General features: G+C 39.3%; 1 protein-coding gene across 1 annotated transcript; it reads right to left on the reverse strand.

The window, feature by feature from the left end:
* Positions 1 to 306: 306 nt before the first annotated feature.
* Positions 307 to 20930, reverse strand: SLC6A19 (solute carrier family 6 member 19). The gene is made up of 12 exons (XM_015854284.1): positions 20554 to 20930; positions 13503 to 13643; positions 12160 to 12297; positions 10218 to 10399; positions 9633 to 9743; positions 8644 to 8756; positions 6881 to 7009; positions 5411 to 5567; positions 4272 to 4476; positions 3481 to 3640; positions 1393 to 1555; positions 307 to 999 (listed from the first exon to the last, which is right to left on the reverse strand). Exons 1-12 carry the CDS (start codon positions 20753 to 20755, stop codon positions 790 to 792), a joined length of 1911 nt encoding a protein of 636 aa, XP_015709770.1. The 5' UTR covers positions 20756 to 20930; the 3' UTR covers positions 307 to 789.
* Between the last annotated feature and the right edge of the window lie 1390 nt (positions 20931 to 22320).

Genomic DNA, 22320 nt, shown 5'->3' on the forward strand with positions numbered 1-22320 from the left:
TATTGTAGATATCATAGAACCAGAGAATCATACAGCCATCTAGGTTTGAAAAGACATTCAAGTACAACCATAAGCCTGACCTCTCCCATCAGTAAACCATGTCCCTTAATGTCACATCCACTGTCTTTTAAATACCTTCAGGGACAGGGCACTTCCCTGGGCAGCCCTGTCCAATGACTGATCACTCTCCATGAAGAGATTCTTCCTAATGTCCAATATAAACCTCCTTTGGTGCAACTTGAGGCTGCTAGGAACTTGGACAGGAAAATAATAAAATACCCAGAATTATACATGAATCAATCTATCTTTCTAGTTCTTAGAAATGTTTTTATTAAATATTTTCAACTTCTGAATGAGATATAATATTGGGGGCTTTGTGCAACATGGTGGCATGTAAAATAAAAACAATTTAATGTACAATAGAAGTCAGTATAAATTACCCTCCAGTTTGGTCACCCAACCACAATGTTTGGACAGAGAAGAGTCACATATGGCTTGCCAAGTGCAGTGCATCCCCGGACAGAGTCCTCCAAGCCAGTTGCAAACAAACTGTCTTCAAAACCAGAAGAAGGAGAAATTATTTGGCCTGTTTACACAATCACTTGCAAATGTGGCTCACAGGATCCAAGCTATTACTTCTTCACTGCGCCTTGCAATCCTAAGCAAGCAAATGCTTACTTGGAAACAACACATAGTTATCCTTTTGTGGTAATAGATTTGATTCTGAATTCTTTAAAGAAAATCTTTTGGCTTTCTTAGCAAGGCATTCTTCCACATTTTTACATGCTTCTATGCTGAATTCTTTAAGTTGCCATTAACAGAAGTCTCAGATATTGAGCTTATAAGGCCTGTACGGTCCTTCCTCTTCTGACAGCAACTTCTGATGGCTTTGTAGATGGCAAAGACAGGGATGACCAAACTCGGTACGCCAGCGAGGATTACAATAATTGCATACACCCAACCGGGATATCCAATCTTCTGTGGTTTTGGGAATTCTTCCTGAAGGAATAAAATAAGTTATAGGAAGTGAGAGGAGAAAATACCTGAAATCGTGTGCATTCTGTTTTTTAATAGAAGAGAAACAGAACCACAGCAGCAGTTTGCCACAAAAGGCACAGGGATTTGCTGATTCAAGGTCAGTTTCCTGTTTCATAAGGGCAGAGAAGAAAATCTCTAACCCTGTGGTTGAGGGTTCTGTCCAATTCAGTAAAGCTGAATTTTGGACTTATTTTTTGAAGTGCTACTTTTCTATTATCCCCTGTTTATATTTGAACTTCTTTGTTCAAAAAAGCTTGTTTGAGATAGAAGGTTAATATAACTGACTGTGACTCTTACATTGAAGAAGGAGATATCAAGAAATTCTAAATAAATATTTTGGTTTTATAAACTTACGTATTGAGGGTTCCAAACACTGTAGAGCAGTTCTTCATTGACTTTCACCACAAAATAAAAAAAGAAGATAACTAACATAATGAGAGGACTGATAACTCTCCAGGTAACCTGCCAGAATATATTGGGCTTGTGTCCAATCATATACTCAATATCCTTGTTAAACCTAGGAGCAAAAACAGGAACTTCAGGACAATAAAAACAGGAAAGGATCAAAAGCTACAGGCCCGGAAGCAGGAGAGTTCAAGTGACACTGAACTGTGATTCCCCATTCTTTGCTAATGTCTGTGTGAGTGGAGGACAGACATTGACACCTGAAGGTAGACCCACGCAGTCTGAATTTATGCAGAGATTACTGTAATTACATTATAAGTTTCTAACTCATAGTTCCCAAAAGCAAGGCAGGAAAATTATTTTTGGAAAGGTACTTTCTTCAAGAGTTCTCTGAAGCATACATGAAATAATTTCAGAACAAGAGTTAGCGTAGGTGGAGTTTCAGGTAGTTATATCAGGGTTGGGGTTTTTTTGCAAGCACCTCAGAGCTGCATCAATTAAAAGGAGATACAATATAACAGAGAAGCAATTGGAATGATTTAAAAAAATTAGATTCTATGGATAACGCTTGCTTAATTTGGATTTCTATCAGTGATCTCGGTTTGAGTTGTATTTAACTTTACACTTGCTCATTAAGGGCACCTAAAACTGCGTCATTTGGGTTAAGCACAGAGCATACAGTAGAAAATGGAGCAAATATGTCCCCACAAGAAGAATCTGTCCCTGTGCTGCAGGTGATGTCAGCACAATCCTGATCCCTGTTTATGACCCTACACATAATGCAGCGCTGCGTGCACAGACTATTAAACAAAAACTAGTTTAGCAGTTTGAGGCCTCTATTGTTCCTTAACCTTCCCTAGGCACACATGGCTCCCCACAACCACACACGAAAGCCAAATTTGCCAACAAAACTAAAGAAGCTTTCTTCTTTTTTTGTTTTGGATCTAATGAGCAATCCAAAATAAAATATTCAGATCCAGATTTGGACCCACTTCCTTCCTTTCCCTGAATGAATTCCCCCTGTCCCTCTGCAGAGAGCGCTCTTCCCTGCCTGCCAGCTCTGAGGGGTTGCATTTTGCACTGCTCCTGCCAAGGCAGGATTGCATCTTGAGGAGACTCAGGGATTTGGAGGCCGGAGAGCCCAACAGTGTTCATGGGACGTGGTATTGAGGAGCTGAGACAGGGAGTGAATTTATCTAAGCAGATTCTCACCTCCTCATGCAGCATTAGACTCTCATTGTGGGAACAGGGGCCAAAAGTCCTTTGCCCATCACTAGGAGCAGCACAGCTTGGGCTAGTACAGATTTGAGCAAGACCTATGGGTGACTGAAGGCCTCACACTTTTTTTAATGTATTTATTTCTTATGTATTAATTATGAATAGGGAGAAGGATGAAGTCTCTAAAAAGTCACTAGGATAATTACTCACTGCTGGAATTGATAAGGCCTTGAATCTAACAGGAACATATCTCGGTATCCTTGGATTTGCATCCTATTGTAAAGCAGTATCTATGATCTGCATGGGGATGCCTGCTTTGGACAGTATCATCTGGCATTTGCTTTAAACAATCCTGGAATATACCTGTGTTTTAAGCTTTTAGCTCAGTGCCAGTGTGCTTGTGCTTTGCTTCCGCTAATTAAATACTTTATGCAGTTCTTCAGATGAAGGTTTGCTGTAAACGTTGCCATATTTACAACATTAATGAGTTATAGTGGCATTAATGCACTTAGTAACGCTTGATATTCTCTTCCAGCATTTTAGGAACGTATTTATTTTAGCTGATTGTTACAGAAGATTATCTGTCACAATGCATTAACGAAATAGCTTAAATCTTTCACATACAAGCAGCAATCCCCACCAAATCCCTAACAAAGCACCATTTCTTCTACATCATATAAGCCACCCTAAACTACAGTTGCATAATTCCAGTGACTTCTATAACAGAAGTGTTGTGCACTGAGTTGCAGCAGAACTGCAGCTATACAACTACTCAATATATAAACTACTGTCTAATGATGTTTAACTTGTGTTTCATACCTGTCTATTCCATAAATGTAGACAACTGAGAACATCTCACAGAAGGCGATTATTAGCAAAGGAATGGAGCCAGCAAAACTGTCAAACAGAGCAAGCCAGTAATTGCCAGACCTCAGGACAAAAATGAAAGCTATCAAGTAAGACCCTAAGCAGACGATACCTGCAAAAAACAGAATACAAAACAGCAGCACATTTAGACACAAAACCAAAAGTAACCAAAGAATCAACCATAAACCAGGGAAACTGGGTGGACTGCTGGGTTCCTCATGCGTACTGAGAAGTTGCTTGTATCAGAACATTGTGGCCATGTCCAGGTGAGCAGGGCAGCCACTGCTGTTGCAGAACTATGTCATTTTGTAGAAGGCTTCCAGAGGAAAAGTACCTGCTAGGGAACTGAGAACAAGTCTGGTAGAGAACTGAGCCACATCCCCTTGAGCAGAAGCATTTTCTGGGTATCCAACACAAAATGCACAAGATCAGAATATCTTCTATTCCAAAAGATTCCTCACATGGCGCTGCTATAAGCATTGAGATTCAAGGACTACAGGGAAGGCCCTTCGTTTCCATTTTTGGTCACTACTCAATTCTAGCCTGAATAAAGCCTCACTGGATCTTTTCTGTATGTACATATATATGTGTGTATGTAAATAAATATATATATGGGCCCCAAATTGTTTATCAATTTTAGGACAAACTTGCCCATAATTCTGTTTGGGTAACACTGCATTTTTTAGCATATCAGTTGTTAATTGAATGGGGTGGAGATCACTTGTCTCTGATAAAGCACTTACCTGTAACGAGTTCTTTAGGCCATTTAGGGGGTACGATCTTCAGATCTTGTAAAGGCACAAGCACACCTTCTACATTTCCAAACATAGATGATAAACCCAAGCAGAAGAGCATGATGAAGAAGAGGATGGACCACAAAGGTGAGACAGGCATCTTGGTGATAGCTTCAGTGAAGACAATAAAGGCTAAGCCGGTTCCTTCAACTCCCTGCATAAGATTTCAGAAGCTCCAAAAATTTGCTTCGTTAACATCACACAGCCTTTAAATTTACATCTATAGTCACTGGAGTTGGTGTACACACTACAGCATGCAACAGTAATTATACTTTCTTTTTCCACAAAGACCTCCAAAGTGCAGCAATGTATTCACTGTAATTAGAATACAAACCCTATTTCATGGAACTGGAAAACAAAAAGCTGTATAATTCCATTTCCAATGCAGAGCAGCTGTGGTATTCCATTCCTGGAGGTGCTCAAGGCCAGGTTGGATGGGGCCCTGAGCAGCTGAGCTGGTGGGGGGCAGCCCTGCCCATGTCAGGGGTAGGGCTGGGTGGGCTTTGAGGTCCTTTTCAGCCTGAATCATTTTATGGTTCTATAATTCCAATTTAGCCTTGATAACCTGTTTGTCCTAGCATAGTTCTGCCATCCGTAAAGTACTACTACTAAGAGCAACTGTGGTGGAAAGTGGTAGCAATGATGAGCTGTTCATCAAAGGATGATATAAACCAAAAGAAACTTTTATGACCAGTGAGAGGGCTGTTTGTACATCACATGTACCAGAAGCTGCCACCACGGCTGCAGACAGGTAGCGGTATAGAAATGCCTGCTGATGTTTTGACAGCTACAGCAGGTCATAATTGAAAGAATTTTTCAGAGGAGTTGAATCACTTTTAAAATGCCTCTCTCTTCAAAAGCAAAACAATATCCTATGGAATAAAAGGAAGTAATATTTTAGCCCAAGAGCATTCCAAGCAAACCTCAATAGGTAGAAACATAGTTAAGAAAACGAAAAAAATACAATGCCAAAAAAAAACCTCTCATCCACACTCATAATGAAAAATGTTAATAGATTAAGAATAAAAACGTTGCTACAGTTTTTGCAATATGAATGGTATCGGTATGAGATATGATGTAAAACTTACCTCACTTAATAAACTTGTCAGGTCACAGGTTTCAAAATTAAGGCTTGCAAAAGTGACAGGATCAGTCATGTTGCACAGCTGCTTCATTTGCTCAAAGTTATCCTGGGTTACATTGCCCTCTGGCAAATCAAATGCATTCATCAAGGTAAGAATATTTCTGTAAAAGTGAGATACAAGTATTTTGAAATTGCTTATTTATAACACCCTCAGTATTCATTTTAATCCTCAAGTTATTAAGAGCACAGTGTCTTTGGTAAAGAGGGTTCAAAAGAATCAAAGTCCAGGCTGGATGTGGCTCTGGGCAGCCTGGTCTGGTGGTTGGCACCCCTGCCTGTAGCAGAAGGTTGAAACTAGATGATCTTTGAGATCCTTTCAACTCAGGCCAGTCTGTGATTCTATAATTCTGTGAATCAGCTTTTGCTGCTCAGGATCAAATTAGGAAATTGGGAAGTCCAGGGGTTTCATGCAAGTGAAATTCTCTCTTTCTTTTTCCCATGTGAGCCCAGTGATGTTTTTCTGTACCCAGATCACAGCTAAAGGGATCAGACACTTCAGGGACTCCCACAACAGCAAGCTTCCCCTCTTTGCACTGCAAGGGATGTGCTCAGCTGTTTAGGCTGGGAAGCTCTTGGGGATGTGTCAGGTGCCTGTGGTTACACATCATGAACTTTCCCAGCTGGGTATGGGAACTAACTGGAACCTGTGACACCTGGCAGCCCAGGTGAGAAAGAAGTCGGAGTTTCTCCACTGAAATTAGGTACCTCTGTGACACCCAAGCATTTAAGCTCTGTGGGAGGCAAAGTAAACACTGAGCTGACTAAGGATATGTTGCATCTATCCCATACATTGGCTCAGCTGGCAGAGATAATTCTGAATTCTGCAATTTTTAGTAAAGTTGCTAGACAATTTTTATGTGTCTGATAAAAATTAAATGAATTAAAATGGGAAGATTAATTACTCTCTAGCTCTGGGTAGTTATGTAGCGTGCAGAATCAGTAGCAGTACTTAAGTGCCTACACTGTAGTCCAGATGTGGCCACTTCTCAGCATTATTTCATTTTGCTCTAAAACTATAGGTATTATAGTATGCTCTGATGAAAAAAATATGTCATGAACTGAATCCACCTTGACACTGGCATAAATTGTCACACTAACTGCAGTTATATCTCAAGTGTTTCAGGGAAAAAAGCCACCACCATTCAAATACAGAACGTCCTCCTCCCCTATTACTTTTGGAAACAGCAAGGAATAATGTAAAATATGGTTGCTTATACTACGTCTGTGTAGGAAATAAAGTGGCTCAGATAATTATCACTCCCTGTGAGGTTCTTTTGATTCTCTGAAGTAGTGAGCAGTCCAAAAGCACGTGTTCATGAGCTGTAGTTGTTCAGAAATGACAGAAGCATTATTGTCAGGCTAAGAAGTGCTTCAGCCAAACAAATGTGGATATTCTGCTTTTTCAATAACTTACTTGTCGAAACAGTCATCGTATCTTTCTGTGGCTCTGAATCCAATGATGGAGTATATGACAGTCGCTGCATAGATGGATGTGAAACCGTTGATCACGGAGATAATCACAGCATCTTTCTCACAGTTATTGCTGCAATTCAGAGAGAAGAGATGATGGATTTCAAACACATCCCCAAAACTGGCTACCGAGACTAACAAAAAAGTAGTTTACAGGTGTGTATGTACATCAGTATGGGCTCTAAGGTTACTTTAGTGCAGCTGTTAAAGATAGATTTGGTGAATTCAAACTCAGTGCCTTAAGCAAACTAACAGCTATGTATTTTTCTTTTTTTTTCCTCAAATCACTCTGTGCATAAGGAATGATTGCCTTCGTTTTTTCTAAGTATCATGGCAAGTGAAATGGGAAGAGTAAAAAAGTATGTCTTCTCCTCTTTGTGCCTCACGTGCATGTATGCACACACATATTACTGTAGGATGCAGGTAGAGTATTCTGCTGCGAGGTGAAAGATTTGGGTTTGAAATCAGCCAAGAGGAAAAAACAAAACTGTGGTATGGTGAAGATACAGTAGCCAAGAGTATTTTGGAAGGTTTTTTTGACCATTGGATGCAAGATGGCTCAAAATGTCTCTGAACTTTGGAAATACTATGGGAATGGTATGCTGAGAAAGTGGGAGAGGCAATTTATTCTGCTGAGAAAGCTAAATTGCTTTGTAGAGACTTTTCTTGTTTGTGCTGGGATGGAAAATCTGCATACCCAGAGAGGAAAGATAAAGAATCACTATGAAATTAGTTAATGGTTTTATTAGAAGGTTGTAAAACCCTGGTTATTGTATTTCTCTCGGGCAAGGCAGGGCCATTGGCATTAATCTGATGTTGTCATATTCAATTTTATGATCAGCTTCAAGAGGAGAGGAAAGCCAGCAAAGACTTGTAAGCTTTCCTGATTCGTATAATTGCAAGAAAGTCTGTAAGGGGTTGGGGGCATTGGATTGAAATTCTTTGCTGTTTCTGCTGTCATTTTTTTTTCTCACTGTAGCATGAGACAGGCTTGAATAATGTATTTCTTTCAGAGAAAGCGAGATGCTCAGGCTCCTCCTCGACACAAATGTGACCAAACCAGATATTCAAAATTTAATTTGGAGATATTTGTCAGTAATATTGGGCTCAGACAATGCCACAGAGTTTGGCTTTCAGAAAGACAATGCTGAAGGGATGGCAGGCACTGAGAAACACTGATGGCAGCTCCAATATTTTGGGAGGCAAAATGCAACACTACATCACAATTTGGTGGTTGGGTCAGTCCGCAGGTGAAGAGTGTTGGTACTCCAAGTCTTCCTTGGCCCCTTCTCATGCATAATGGAAGGAACTGAATCTGAATTAAAAAAAATCCTAAATATATCTTCTAATCCCTAAACAAAAGATTACAGCTGTGGTCTGTGAATTGCTTTGAAACGCGTGTAACATTAGCTGGCTTCAGCTGTGTGAAGAGGAATAGCAAAGCCATGCTCCTGGCTTGTGGCAGGTAGCCAGTCCCTGCTTTCTAGCATGACCCATTCTGTTGTTCTGTAGGAAATCAGCCAGCCCTTGGACCTGGAATCTTTGGCTCCTAAGAGCAGGGTCAGCAAGACAAATTGTGCCTTACCTGGCAGACAGGATGGTGTCCCAGACTTGTAATTACTGCATAACAGAAGGGCAGAAGTAAATAGGCTTCATTTGAAAGAATTAAATATTCGTGTAACATTTGGCTTTTGCCTCAATACTTACTGAACAGGGTTGTAACTGGAGAATGAAATGAGGCCTCCGAAGGCCAGGGAGAAAGAGTAAAACACCTGCGCACCCGCATCCAGCCACGTCACTGGGTTAGCCAGCTCAGTAACCTGGGGTATCAGACATACAATCTATGTAACATTGCTAGTCAGGCTGAATATGAGGAATTTAAAACAAGAATGTCAGACATGAAGTACTTAATATTTTTTAGAGTGTAAAAACTCAGTTCTTTTGTCAAACTTACTTTCTTTTTTTCTCAATTGCAAGCCTATCTGCAAGTTTCCTACAAGTTTCCTGAAAACTGATGAACAGCTTACTTTCTTGTAAATAGCTGACAGTTGCTGAGCCCATTTCCAGAGAAGTCAGTATTTAGCATTAGTAGTGACCACTCAGAGGTCTGCTCATGGAAAAGGAAAATCCTTTCAAATTTTGCTTAAAATCTGTTGCATAGTAAAACCATCCTAATAGGTCTTCTGTGCAGCTGTCACAATTTGATGGTTCTCCTCTCAGCTATGTGACTTGTGCTTTCAATCTAGACTCACCCCTTAACTAGGATACACGACATCCTTGGAAAAGATAGAAAGCTCCCTTGAAACAACTCCCTTGCATCTCTCAGCAATGATCCTTCTATTTTTTATAACAAATTTTGAGGGAGGAGATAGGGAAAAGGAGCATACATTTGTCTGTGTATATTTTATATCTGATGTAAAGAAAGATTCACCTGTCAGGATCAAGGCTTTTAAGACTCCTGAGGGACAGCCAGAAATATCTCTTCTCAGAGATATGATTTAGCAGAGGATTGTTAGAGTTAGGGTACCATGATTAGGCTGCGGTTGGACTTGATGATCTTTGAGGTCTTTTCCAGCCTGAGTAATTCTGATTCCATAATAAAGGCATGACCAGAGGGTTTTCATTTTCACTCAGTTGTTAATTACAGAGGGAACTCCATCGTGTTTCGGTAAGGCATAGACTAAGCAGTGACTTACATTTGGAGTGAAGAGAAACACAATTCCATTGACTGATCCTTTCAGCGTCAAGCCACGGATTAGAAAAATGGTAAGCACAAGGTATGGAAGAGTTGATGTTACATACACGGCCTGCATGAGGAGTATGTAAATAAAACACTTAGAATGAAATGCTTATCTGAGGGCGTCTCAGAATGATGTTGTTTACTTGTGCAGAGAGTTGATGTTAAGAACTGGCACACACCCAAGGAAATTTCCACAGATATGTTTTGAAGAGAACAGTCAGCAAAAGACGAGTGCCTCAATCCCGTGTTAAAGTCTAATGTTAGCGTTAACGTGGAGATACTTAAGAAGTGTTCTTCTAGGGTCTCTATGGACATGAAAGCTGAGCTGCTCACACCGATGTCCACATCAATAAAATCAGATTAAATCAGATCAACTTCTATTTCATTCACTTTCCTTCTTCAAAAAACATCCCCTATGATGACATCTGAAATTTTAGACACTCAAGAAACAGTCAGTTTCTACACTATGTTTAGACCCGCTGTAAGGACTCACAACAGCATAATGAAAATCATCTGTTTCATATAAAACAAAATAGAATACCTTTCCTGTTGTTTCAATGCCTCTGATTGTGCACACATACAGTATGCCCCATGCGCATGTTAAGCATAACAGAAGCCACCACTGTATAGTGCCTGAATCTTCAATAGATGTGGAGGTGTTTAATGTTTCTCTGTACCAGAAATAATCCACGGGAGAGCTCTTGGCACATTCTTCTACGTAATCTGTAACCACAAAATTATGGTCATTCTGCAGGTTAAATAATAAACACCAGCGTTCAAAATTATACTATGTAAAGCCAACAGATCTGTTGTTGGAAGACTTCATTGCTGAACAGTGTTTTCAAAATAGTATTGTTTAACAGGGATACAGTTGTCACTGTTTTTTCTCTTAGTTAAAGTGAAAGGATTGATCCATGCCTAATTCGACCATTCTTTGAAGCTCTTTCAAAGATTCTTCTTTCTATATGCGTTTTCCTTCTTCCAACAAGAAAAGTTAAAATCCTCTTGTGCCAAGGAAAATATGTAGAGGAACACACATGCTTGTATACTGAATTGATTATTTTTTAATGTAGAAGCAGCTAGGCATACATTTATAATGGTTGTGCACTTTTCACACTTCATGTCAAAGAGCACCAAAACCAGCCAAACAAAAGCCAAACCAAAGAACTGCTTTGGGCTTTCAATGTACACCCTGCTGCGTCTTGCCTAGTAAAGTCTGGGCACCTGCCCAGGGTCTCTTGCAGAGTGAGAGCTCTTCACCTCCCACCAGCCAGCAATACTTCATCTTTCTGCCTCATAGGGCATCATTTAAGGACTTGTCAGCTCAAGTAGGAGTCCAGGAGTTGAACTCCTTATGCATCCCTTCCAACTTGGGATATTCTATGATCCAACGATTCTAAGCTGGACTTCCAGCTGCCTTCAAGACACTGAGCCATGCAATACTCTGCCTTGCCCTGCCCTTGTATGTAGCCGGACTAGAGAAGTGCAGCCCTGAAGAGCCACTCACTGACCAATGGGAGCAATCTGCTCCATTGCTCCATGCAATCTCAGGCAGGGCTGGTTGTGAGCAACAAAGCTGCTCTCATACCAAGAAATAATCATATTTAATGTAGTTCACGCTTATGTTTTCCTCTTCATTTCTTTTTCTTTTCAATATGCTATTAAGGGGTTTTTGGTGAAGAGATGGAAGAACACAAACAGGGACTGCTATTGATTTTAGCACTGTGTATGTGAAAGGTGGTGTCTGGCATCTCTCACTGGTATAGACAAAACCTTGATATTTCCTCTCACGCTTTTATCAACAATTTCCATTTCTGTTCAGGTGAGAAGCTCAAAGCTGATGACAATATGCAGATACTGTTTCATAACTTCCAGATTGCTTTTGAACTCTCAACACCATTTCAGATCAGTATGGAAAACAAATTACCCATTTTACTCCTAGTTACAGGTTTAAGTTTCAAAATATAACATATAATTAGCTTTTTTTTTCTTATTCTTTTTTTTTTTTTTTTAAATTGTTCCAAATAGCAATGAAGTCACTTTGCCATTTCACAATATTTCTGCTACTTACTATTAGCACTGATAACTGCTGTTAAGAAACACGGAACTGCTACTCAGCAGTGTTTCAATAAGGCTGACATCTGTTAGTTACAAGGAACACATTTAAATCTGGAAAATGTTAATTCTTATGCTAAACTTGCACTTTGTGAATGTTCTGAATGTAAATACGTCTGTCAAAATCTTTCCAATGACTTCAGCTTAAAAGTCTCATATAAAACATCCATGCTGGCCTCAAAGATCTTTACCTTATCTTTACATATACTGATCTTTATATAGTGTGTATATATTTTTACAGAACACAAATATTAAAATAGCACAGTATTCCTGACAGTACTGGCCTATCTTACTGTTGTCTTACAGAAAAAGCCCTAGAAACAAATAAATGTGCTATGAAACAAAATGCAACATTTCATAGAACATACCTGTTCTGTTGTCAGTGAGAGGACAGGTACTCCAAGGCAGGGGCTCTTGGAAGGAGTTGAAGAAATACCACATTACCCAAGCAATGATAGTATTGTAGTACAGACTCACCAGGAAAGATACACACATTGCTGCTATGCCTGAAAAATAACAAAAATTAGATTTCAATGTAAATTTCAGAGTTCTTTAAGACATACACAAATATATATATATATATATATAGTGAGAATATAAAAAAAAGAAAAACTGTAAAAGATCATTTCAACCAGACATATGAATATAAAAGCAGCTTTGACAAATCTTATTTTAAGGGTGTGAAAATACATCCTGTCTTTAGATTGTCACTGCAAAGAAAGATGCTTTTATTTCCTTCCCTCTCCAAAATATGGCAAAAATGAAGTTAACACTTAAGGAACTCCAAGGGCAGAATTAACACCACTTTTTTCAGTGTGCAGAATGGAGCACGCTCACTAAAATGGGGATTACAAGTTCAAGTCCCAACTCTGGGTCCAAGTATGGATCATGGTATGAGCCTCATCTTGTTACTCTTCAGCATTTACCAACCCTCCTCACCATCCTAATTCCATGGTTAGTGGCCTATCCACTCTCTTCTTTACTCTTTCTTTTGAATGTAGGATTTATCGCTGTGAATGTGTGACCCAAAGGCAGGACAGGTTAGTCCTACACACATATGAAGCCTAAAATTACTCTGTGAGTGAAGCTGATGCAAATGTAGGAGCCAAGTTTATGGGTAAGCTAACTCCCACCAGTGAAACAGTTCCTATTCAGTCTTGCCTTCTGGTATTTAGGAAATCTGAGAAGCTAAGTATATGCACAGATGAACCGAATTTTTCCTAAATGTGATTGTCTTTCTCTTCCACAATGTCACCACAAAGGTAGGCAAAGCTGTGGGGCTAGTCTTATTTCTTATGGGACGTTTAGCAGCTGGGAGGCACAGTCTGTGAAAAGCTGTAGGAATCAAATTAGTATCTCTCCTTCTCCATTTGTTCCCAAGCAATCTGTTGTGACTTCTCTGTGAGAGAGTAAATGCTAATGATTAGGTCCTGAAAGCTCTTAAGTTCAGAAGATTTTGAAAAACTCTGCAAGCCGTATCTTTTGTAACTGATTAACAGACACAGTTGTTGCATCAGTAATCTTAACTGTCTGTATCCCTTTCAAGTGTGTGATGATCACAGAACCACAGAGTGTCATGGCTGAGGTTGGAAAGTTCCTCTGGAGGTCATCCAGTCCAACCAGAATTCAGCACACCAAAACAGAAGTCTGAAGCTTTGTTCTTAGTTCTAGTGCTTTATTACACGGCTTTTTATATCTTCATCAGACTTACCAACACCTTTCAGGGTAGGGTGAATGGAACTCCAGACTCCCACACTGCCTTTCCTCAGCCTTTGGCCAATGGCAAACTCAAGATGGAGCAGGGGGATACCCTCCAGAATCAACAAAATCAGGAAAGGGATCATGAAGGCTCCTGTAATGGACAAGAAAAAAGAAGTTCTTCCTGTCACTGACATACAACAGTAAAGCACAAACTTCAGCTCTTCTGGGTTTTCAAACAGTGAGCTGTGGAAACCCTTCTCTGATTTATCTACAGTATCTCTGAATAACATCCAAGAAGGAGACCTCATTATGTGTGGTTTCAGTCAGGAATTCTTATCCTTCCCACGCTGCAAACACACATCTAAATTATTCACTCCCAAGGTTAAACTCTGAAGGAGCCACCTTTGGATTGGCAATGGAGGTAAAACAATTACTTTCCTGGAATGACTTTCATTTTTTTTCAGTAAAAGTTATAGTTTTATAACTGTGAATCATCCGAATTATAAGTAGTTGTTGAATGAGCTAAGAAAAGATTAGGCGGGAGCATGGAGCAAGGTGCCAGCCCCAGTAAGGTTGTCTCCATAGAATGACCAATAACTCTTCCTGAAAACTGTATAAAACAACTGTTATGTTCTAGTAGAAGAGATCTGAAGTTCAGGGTTTAAACCTTGTTAATTATGACAAGGCTGGTTAGTATGGGACATTGTTCTTTTTTTTCTTAGTAGACTGCACCTGAAACATGTAAATAACAAATAACATCACACTGGAATACCAAAGTTCAGAGTCAACTGCTTGAAAATAGTGTCCTAGTAGACTTATAGCTGAATGTCATTACAAACTACCATCAGCTTCCTAATCACAGACAGTAAATAATATAGGTACGTGAACACAAAATTGCAGAACACTATATGAACTGTTCGTGTCTGGGTACCTGTTGACTTTTTCCTTATGTACGCAATGAAACTGTATAGAAAATGACAGAGGAAATTTGTAAATTGGGAAATATAGTTTTGAATCACAGGCAGTTGAATAGTTTTGAAAGACATATAGTATGTGCTCAACTGCTTCACTGTGTATCTTCATAGTGGCATACACACAAGAGTTCTAGAAACAATCTGTATCACAAAGACTTCATTTTGAATGAAGTCCACTAAAATCAACATTGCTGTTTCAAATGGTCACTATTATAGTGAAATTAGCCAGCTATGCTCTTTTTTTTTCTACTCTCATGGAGCTGAAACAGTTCTATTTATTCACCTATCTTTGATTTACATTTTAAAGACTTGGTAATCAGTGTTGATACTAACATTTAAAAGCATGAAACGCTATTCAGAATGCCGAGCACTTTGGAAATGTACATGCCGCACCTCAGGTTGAATGACTAACCACTGATGCACGACAAAATATGTTTCTGTTGAATTCAAAAAGTAATTGTGTAGACACAATCATCCCAGAGTTCTTTAGGGCATTTCATTTAGCAACACAAAAACTTCATACTCAAAATCTGAAACTATTCAAAATCACTGTAGCTCATTTGATATGCATTAAAAATTGGCTATCGCTGTAAAAACAAGACAGACAGACTGAAGAGGTCTCAAAAGAGAGACAAAAGAATAACTAATTTGGGGCATGGTTTTTCTTACTGAAAAAATGAACTGATATTTGTAAAGTTTGCTAAACTTCCAGCTCTACTGACTCTCAGTTTCTTCAGTGTCACTGTGTTGATTTGGTAGATGCAGTACGTACACATCATCATGAAGAGCAGTATTCCATTTGCTTTCTTCCCCACTTTGCATGTCTGATCTTCCTTTCCCTTTTCCAGAAACCAAGTAGTCCTTGCAGCTACAGGTTAGTTCAAGGTGCCCCAGACTGTTACTCTCTCACTTCAGAGGAAAATCAGGACATTTATAACACCAGAAAGGAATGGAGGATGGTGGTCCAGCCTAGACTTGGGGAAACTGAACTACTACTACCCTGGGCCACTGGTAACAATGCATAGGAGTTAATCAACAGTTTGTCCCATTTTGTCTTTATAGACCTGCTTAGCTGTGCTGGAACATGATCTGATATGCACTTAAGGGCCCCTCTCAATCTGATAAGACATGCAGTGCATGCAGATTTGGCTCTGAAGAGTTTGTACTCTAATGATACTCCACCCTATTCCTGTAAGTAACTTTTCTCCCATCTGCTTTATTCTTGCTTTCACAGATAGCAGGACTTATGCAGTGTACATGGTAAGTGTTCTTTCACCATTCTGATCCATCTCTGTAAATCCTGGTGACTTTGTCCCTGCATGGGAGTGTCAGTGGGACAACTCCCCCATACACAGCCTCTATCCTTTCATGGAGTTCAAGTTATTTATTTATGTATGGATATAAATCTGGTAGAAATATGTAATCTTCTCCTATCTTAGATCAGGTTGGCTCACACTTGCCCTCGTGTCCGACTCTGTCACAGAGCTCTGCTGAGCTTAAGATGAGACAAGTACAAGATGACTGTGTTTATACCAGCAATTTCAGTTCCATAGTGTTCTCTCAGTTTTATACCAGAATTCCAAGACACTTCATAATAGTCTACAACCTGACCCTACAGATTTGTATGCCTTCTCCATCTTAATCTTGCCTTATTATCTTCTATTTCGGGTGCTGGACAGGCTTCTATCATACATCAGTCTCACTTTTCTCTGATAAAGACCTTTATCAGAGAAAAAGATAAAAGATTAAAGATCAGCAATGAATCACAGAATGCCTTGATCTGGAAGGGATCTAGGACAATCATCAAGACTCCTGGCTCCACACAGGACAAAATGGGAGTTAAACCACAAATCTGAAACTGCTGTCCAAACACTCCTTGTGTTCCCATAGCTTGGAGCTATGCCAGCTACCCTGGGCAGCCTGTTCCATGCCCATTGCCCTCGGGTGCAGAACTTTTCCCTAATCCCCACCCTTACTCTCTCCTGACACAGCTCTGTGTCATTCCCCTGGGCCTTGTTGCTACTGCCAGAGAGCAGACCTCAGTGCTGCCCCTCAGCTCCCCTTGTGAGGGGCTATAGACCACCATCAGTATCCATATAGTTACCTGATCCAAATACTCCTCATTTGCACTCCTTTTCACCCTTTGAATCTCAACTTGCAAGAATGGACTGGCACTTAGTTCTGCTAAGGTAAACTTCCTAATCATCTTTACTCCTAAGAGAGACACGTCTCTATTCTTAATCGGGCCACAATGAGATCTTTTAAGGATTTCATTAGGAATTCTCACCCTGGTCAAAGATCTTGTTGAATAACAAAGTAAACGGCCTTTATAGTAATTTCAACCTATGGCCACTTGTTTCTTATCATACTTACCAAGAAAAACAGTATTTTTTTTGTAATTATCACCTCTGCTAGCAAAAGAGTGAAGAACAGTCCATCCTCTATGAAGAATTAGAAGCATTTCCTTATGAAACACTTCCTTTAGCAATCATTCAAAGGTAGTATCAATTTTTCACTTTCAAGTAGGAAGCAGGCTGATTTATATTCTGTCTCAGGCTCCATTTTTTCCATGGTTGAGGCATTATTGCAAATCTTAACTGCAAAGTGCACCTCCACTCACCCAGCTCTAGCAGGCTGGATAGACACTGAGCTTCACTCTCTGAGGCAATGAGATTCAGGAATAGCTCTGTCCCTACACAAAGAACTCTCTCAGTGGACAGCATGATATATTGCTCCAAGTTTCTCAATATTAAGCCATCTTCTGTGGCAAGAGGACATGCTACAAGTGCTTCATCAGCTCCAGTGGATTTCCTGAGGCCTCAGGATACGTACAAGAGGTACTTTTATTAAAGTGATGTAAAAGAAGTCTTTAAACATTACATGCTCTTGAGACAGCAAAGGGACTCCATGACCTTCTTTGCACAGATACAGAAAGAAAAAGGATGTCACCTAATAGTAATAATTAATACACTATAAATATATATAAATAATGAGCAGCTGTTCCAGTCTGAAGTTTCTCCAGCTGAGATTTTGCATTCTGATCCTTCCTTGGTACTGCATTACAGAGCACATATTTGTGCATCTGTAGAGCTACTACATCTTTTTTTGTAAGAAGTGTAAGCTAAGATTTTCTAATGTAAAATTGGAAAGAAAAAAAAAAAAAGACATTCACAGAAAAGGGAACACAGGTAAATTTCAGACTGAGATGTTCACATTATCATATCCTGAATGCTCAGTGGTAGTTAGAATACCAGTCCCAGAGAGGAAGCTACCCTTTATTGACTGCTGGTGTCTTTGTCACCACTTCATTCAGTGTGTCACACATGGAGATGAAAAAGTGGCAGTGTTTACTAGAGACATACGTGAGCTGTAGACCTAGAGACTTATTTTTATTGATGGATTAAACATTAAATATACATCCTCTTTTTTATAATGCTCATCAGGGATGAAACAAAAATGCTTAACAGTTGATTAAATGACATGTTGCTCAATAACGATTAAACAAAAGCTACGTGTATTGTCAGAGATAGCGATCATGTGAGAGGAAGTCTCAATCTCATTACACGATTGAAAGCACTGGGGCAAACACTGTAGCTTTTACATCATGTGTATATTGAGGTCTAGTTTGTCGGTGGTAATGACGTATTTACCGATTTTAAGACTCAAATTATTTTTAAAAAGATGGAATATGCTCTATTGTACTATTTATTTTTTTAACTGTAGTAAATCATTGTTAAAAATACAAACTTATAACCTACAGCAATGAAAGGAAATCATGTAAGCATCAGTTTCTTTTTCTGTGTTTGGATATAGTTAAAATGTGACCATAGTTTTGTGTGCGGGGAGAGGCAGCCCTCAAATAATTCTGTTTTTAAACAAAAACATTTGGAAATAAGAGTTGTCTATATAACATTGTCTTCCTATGTACCTCCAACAAAGGCAGTTTTTCACTCCCAGCCCCCCAAAAAGTATCCACCTTCAAACAAGTTTATCAACTACAAGGGTGTATTTTGTAAATCCCTCTGCTTCATTTACATTTCATGAGGAATATAAAATGTGCAGATGCTGATTCACAGACTAGATGGACATCCAACTTAATCCTGAAGAGTCCTTGCTTAAAATATACACCCTTGCTAGCAGACCTCACTGGTGATAAATGGATTCAAACTATGGTCCATGTAACTTGTATCTTAAAAAATAAAGAAGCTAAGGTTGCAATTCTAGCCACTCTGAAAGTATCTCCATGAGGTAACTTACACAGCCTTGAATCCACATGTACTTTATGAGATAACCTATGGTTCCGTGATGACTAAGGACTTGTTCTTATCCTTTGTCTCTTCATATCTTCCCTCGTACTTCTTCATACCTCTCTTCATACCTTCCCTGGTCCAAGGCATCAGGGCCCCAGCAGATCTGAGCACTGAACATGGTGCATGACAGCCAGCAGTCTATATTTCATGCAGCAGGTTCTTACCCTGCTCTTAAAGCATTTGGGAGCTATCCCTGAGAAACAGGAATGGGAATGGCTGAGGGGACTGCGGTACCATTGTTTAAACATTTAACCTCCTAAGGAGAAATCTTGGTACAGGCTTAGATGTTCCTTTCTCCTCATATGGCAGTGAAGTGCTGAAATATGGTAAAAACCATCTCAGGTGCTGGATTAGCCTGCTTCCTAGTCAACCTGCAAGGAGCATGTACTTTGTCTGGGTTAACCTGGAAAAAGCTGCATAACTAATTCTATCATACACAGAATGAGGGTTAGGACTCTTCTCCTTCAACATGTAAACCTTTTGTTACAAAAGCTGGCAATGCTGAAAATGACCTTCACCTCAGTCTGTACGCCCTAAACACCAGTCAATGTTTAAAAAGAACCTTAGTAGTAGAAACATTTATTCTTGAAGGTGAGTTATCTGAATAATGTGTAGCCAGATGCCCCTGAGTTTGTATTGGTAACTCTTGACAAAGCCCTCTTTGGTCCCTGCTACAACCAGCAGGATCAATTCTTAAACATCTCTCTATGTACATTTAATGAAAGTTACTTCAAAACGTGAATCTTTAAGACACACATTTTCTCTTTTTTCCTTCAGAATCAAATATTCCAAAAGAATAAACACTTTACTCATATCCCGGAGTGCAATGAAGATGGAAAGTTGGTAGCAGGTAGAATAGACTTTCAGAAAACTGTCAAGGACATGGCAAGCTCCTGGTGCTGAAATATAGCTGTATGCATCATTACCAACTTGACAGCTTGATTCAATATGCAAGCTACTGCTGAGCTGCCCCAAATCTATCACTTGCTAGAGCAGTAGATGTGAGGAACAAACACAAATAAGATTCTCTGTCAAAATACCTACATTTGGCCCATATTCAGGTTCTCATCTGAAATAAGTTACATACTGCTTCCCTAAAGAAAATTCAGGTTCAAGACAAATCTGCACATGTAATACTGTTTGAGAGGGAAAGTAGACACAATGTGTTATTAATATTGTCATATAATATTTAAGCAATGATCCAGCTTAAGGTCATCTTTAAGAACTAACAGCAAATCAGGGAAATAAGTCTTCTATGATACGATCAGTTAGTCCTAGCTCCTCAGTAAATTAAATGGTAAACAACATGTATTTGGAATTTGAATGACTTAATAACAGTAACTTCTAAAAAAAAGAGTCAACTACTTCTGTGCTGTTGCTTCTCATGTTGTAAATTGCTTGCACACTGAAACTAAAGCCAATACACAGATCATTCAAAAACCAGTGAAAACCCTATTATGAAAAGATCATTAAGGATCATGATTAGAATTTTAAATTGAGAAAACATACTGCTTACATGACAGCGCAAGGCTGACTGCATCAATCACATGTCTCAAAATAAAAACAGTCCCTTCTCTCTTGTCACCAATGTGACTTTAGTGGATGTTTACAACCTGTGAAATAACCTTCTCCATCAGACAGTCTTCTCTAGAGAGGACCATCACTGTCTCTATAGGAAATGACCTGTTCTAAACAAAGTATTCCACTATTTGTTTCCCAAAAGTGAATTTAAACCTAGCTTATACCCAGCATTAGTTAAGATAAAGTAAAGACATACCTCCTCCATGGCTCTGGCAGAGATACGGAAACCGCCACACGTTTCCTAAGCCAACACAAAACCCTACACAAGTCAGCATGTACTGAGCCTTGTTGTCCCATTTAGGTCTGGAGTCGGCCTCTTCTTTCTCAAGGACCTCAAGTTCTGTATGGGAAGGTATTCTGTCCTCCAGACCAGGATTGGGTAGCTGTAACTTCACCATGTTTTAAATTTCCTGCCTGAAAAAGCTCCCACGGCAAAGAGTTTGTGAAACAGGCAGCTAGTTAGAAATCTGCACAAAAAGAGACCATCTATTTGCTGTCTTCAGCTATATGTAGTGAACCTTTGGCACTAAACTTGAAACTGCAGACCTGTGGTAAAAAGAAGCGTCAGCAAATCATCCAATTGACCAAGTCAGCTCCAACACTTATTAATGCTTTATCTGCCAAGGTTTTATGGAACAGTCTGTTCATCTAGTATAAGGCATTGATTTCAGTTAATGTAATTCAGGAGATAATTTGGCAATAAACTGTAATCACCTATAAGGTCACTGCCACTCCCCTGTTTAAACTCACTTAAATACATATATAACCCCAACAAATATGAAGTAAAGTGATTCCACTGGCCTTGCAAGCCACTGGAGGCTTCATATATTTTTTTTTATTGTGAAGATAAACTTGTGAATCATCTCTACATTCAGTTTCCCACAGAATATGCTAATGATAATTACTCAAGCATGTTCTTCCTTCTCTGTAAGAGATATTCTGTTAAATGCTCAGACAGAAAGTGTTGCCTTGTGTAAGGTAACCTAAAGAACTACGTCCATCATTGAGAATGTGCATCTGACGGCCCCATGACCAAGTTACACGCTGATCACACCAATATGGTGAGCTGTAAAATGGCGTTTAATGAACCGTGTGAGACCCTTATATAGGGCTCCAATTTCAGCCTCATACATATACATTACCGAGCACGGGGAGGCCTATCGCGTTACATCCCGTGAGTTCGTGCCGCCTAATACATCAGCTTCCCTTGTACAAGAAAATCAATTTTCACTTAAAATTGACAATAGACAACATCCAAACTGCAGCACCTCAATTTCCAGACCCAGAGAAAAACAATGACCTTTTGGGCAAACAACAAGAAACTGCATGCTCCAGGAGCTGCAGGCTTATCCAGGTAATTATTTCACTTGAATCAGGAGACAAGCCCAGCATTCACACTGTAGGAAACATGAGATAGTAACAAATAATGGGCAGAAAGAAGTCAGGAAAAGCAAACATCTCCTGATTTATTTCATAATATTTCTACTTAGTCTGGCTTGTAGGGTTTAATTTTAGAGCTTTGTGAAGTCATTCATAGAGCCTCTTTTGATATCTGAATCTGACTATGATTGTAAGGCATCCAAATAGTTTCTCTCATAGCCACAAGTTAATGATACTACGTAATCATAAATCCTTGGTAATCAAGATTATTCCGATAATACTGTGGTTCTTTAGTGCAGTGCAAGCTTCCTTGTCATAGCTTCCATTGGAAATCAAATTACTGGAGGTTGAATTGATGGGATATGAAATAAACAACATGGAATGTTTGGATGGTATAAAAAATTCTCTCTAAATTTCATGTATGCAGTAATTTGCATAAGGATCCAAGAATACATTTCAGAGTTTCTCTTACTTTGGTAATACCAGGCTCCAGTGGCCGCTGTTTGTTAAACATTAGCAGAAGCAAATATGCTTGTATAGCATCTAGCTTGACTTCCTTTATCAATATAAATGCTCAGCTAAT

The sequence above is a fragment of the Coturnix japonica genome, chromosome 2 (genome assembly GCF_001577835.2).
Source record: "Coturnix japonica isolate 7356 chromosome 2, Coturnix japonica 2.1, whole genome shotgun sequence".
Taxonomy (NCBI): domain Eukaryota; kingdom Metazoa; phylum Chordata; class Aves; order Galliformes; family Phasianidae; genus Coturnix; species Coturnix japonica.

What these genes read in the sequence shown, in the direction of transcription:
- SLC6A19 (XM_015854284.1), bottom strand. Translation starts at nt 20,755, where the DNA reads ATGGTGAAGTTACAGCTACCCAATCCTGGTCTGGAGGACAGAATACCT. An exon ending in CCCTACCCTGAAAGGTGTTG is followed by an intron (nt 12,298 to 13,502) that starts GTAAGTCTGATG and finishes GTTATTTTTCAG; the next exon opens with GCATAGCAGCAATGTGTGTA. An exon ending in TACGATGACTGTTTCGACAA is followed by an intron (nt 5,568 to 6,880) that starts GTAAGTTATTGA and finishes TCACTTTTACAG; the next exon opens with AAATATTCTTACCTTGATGA.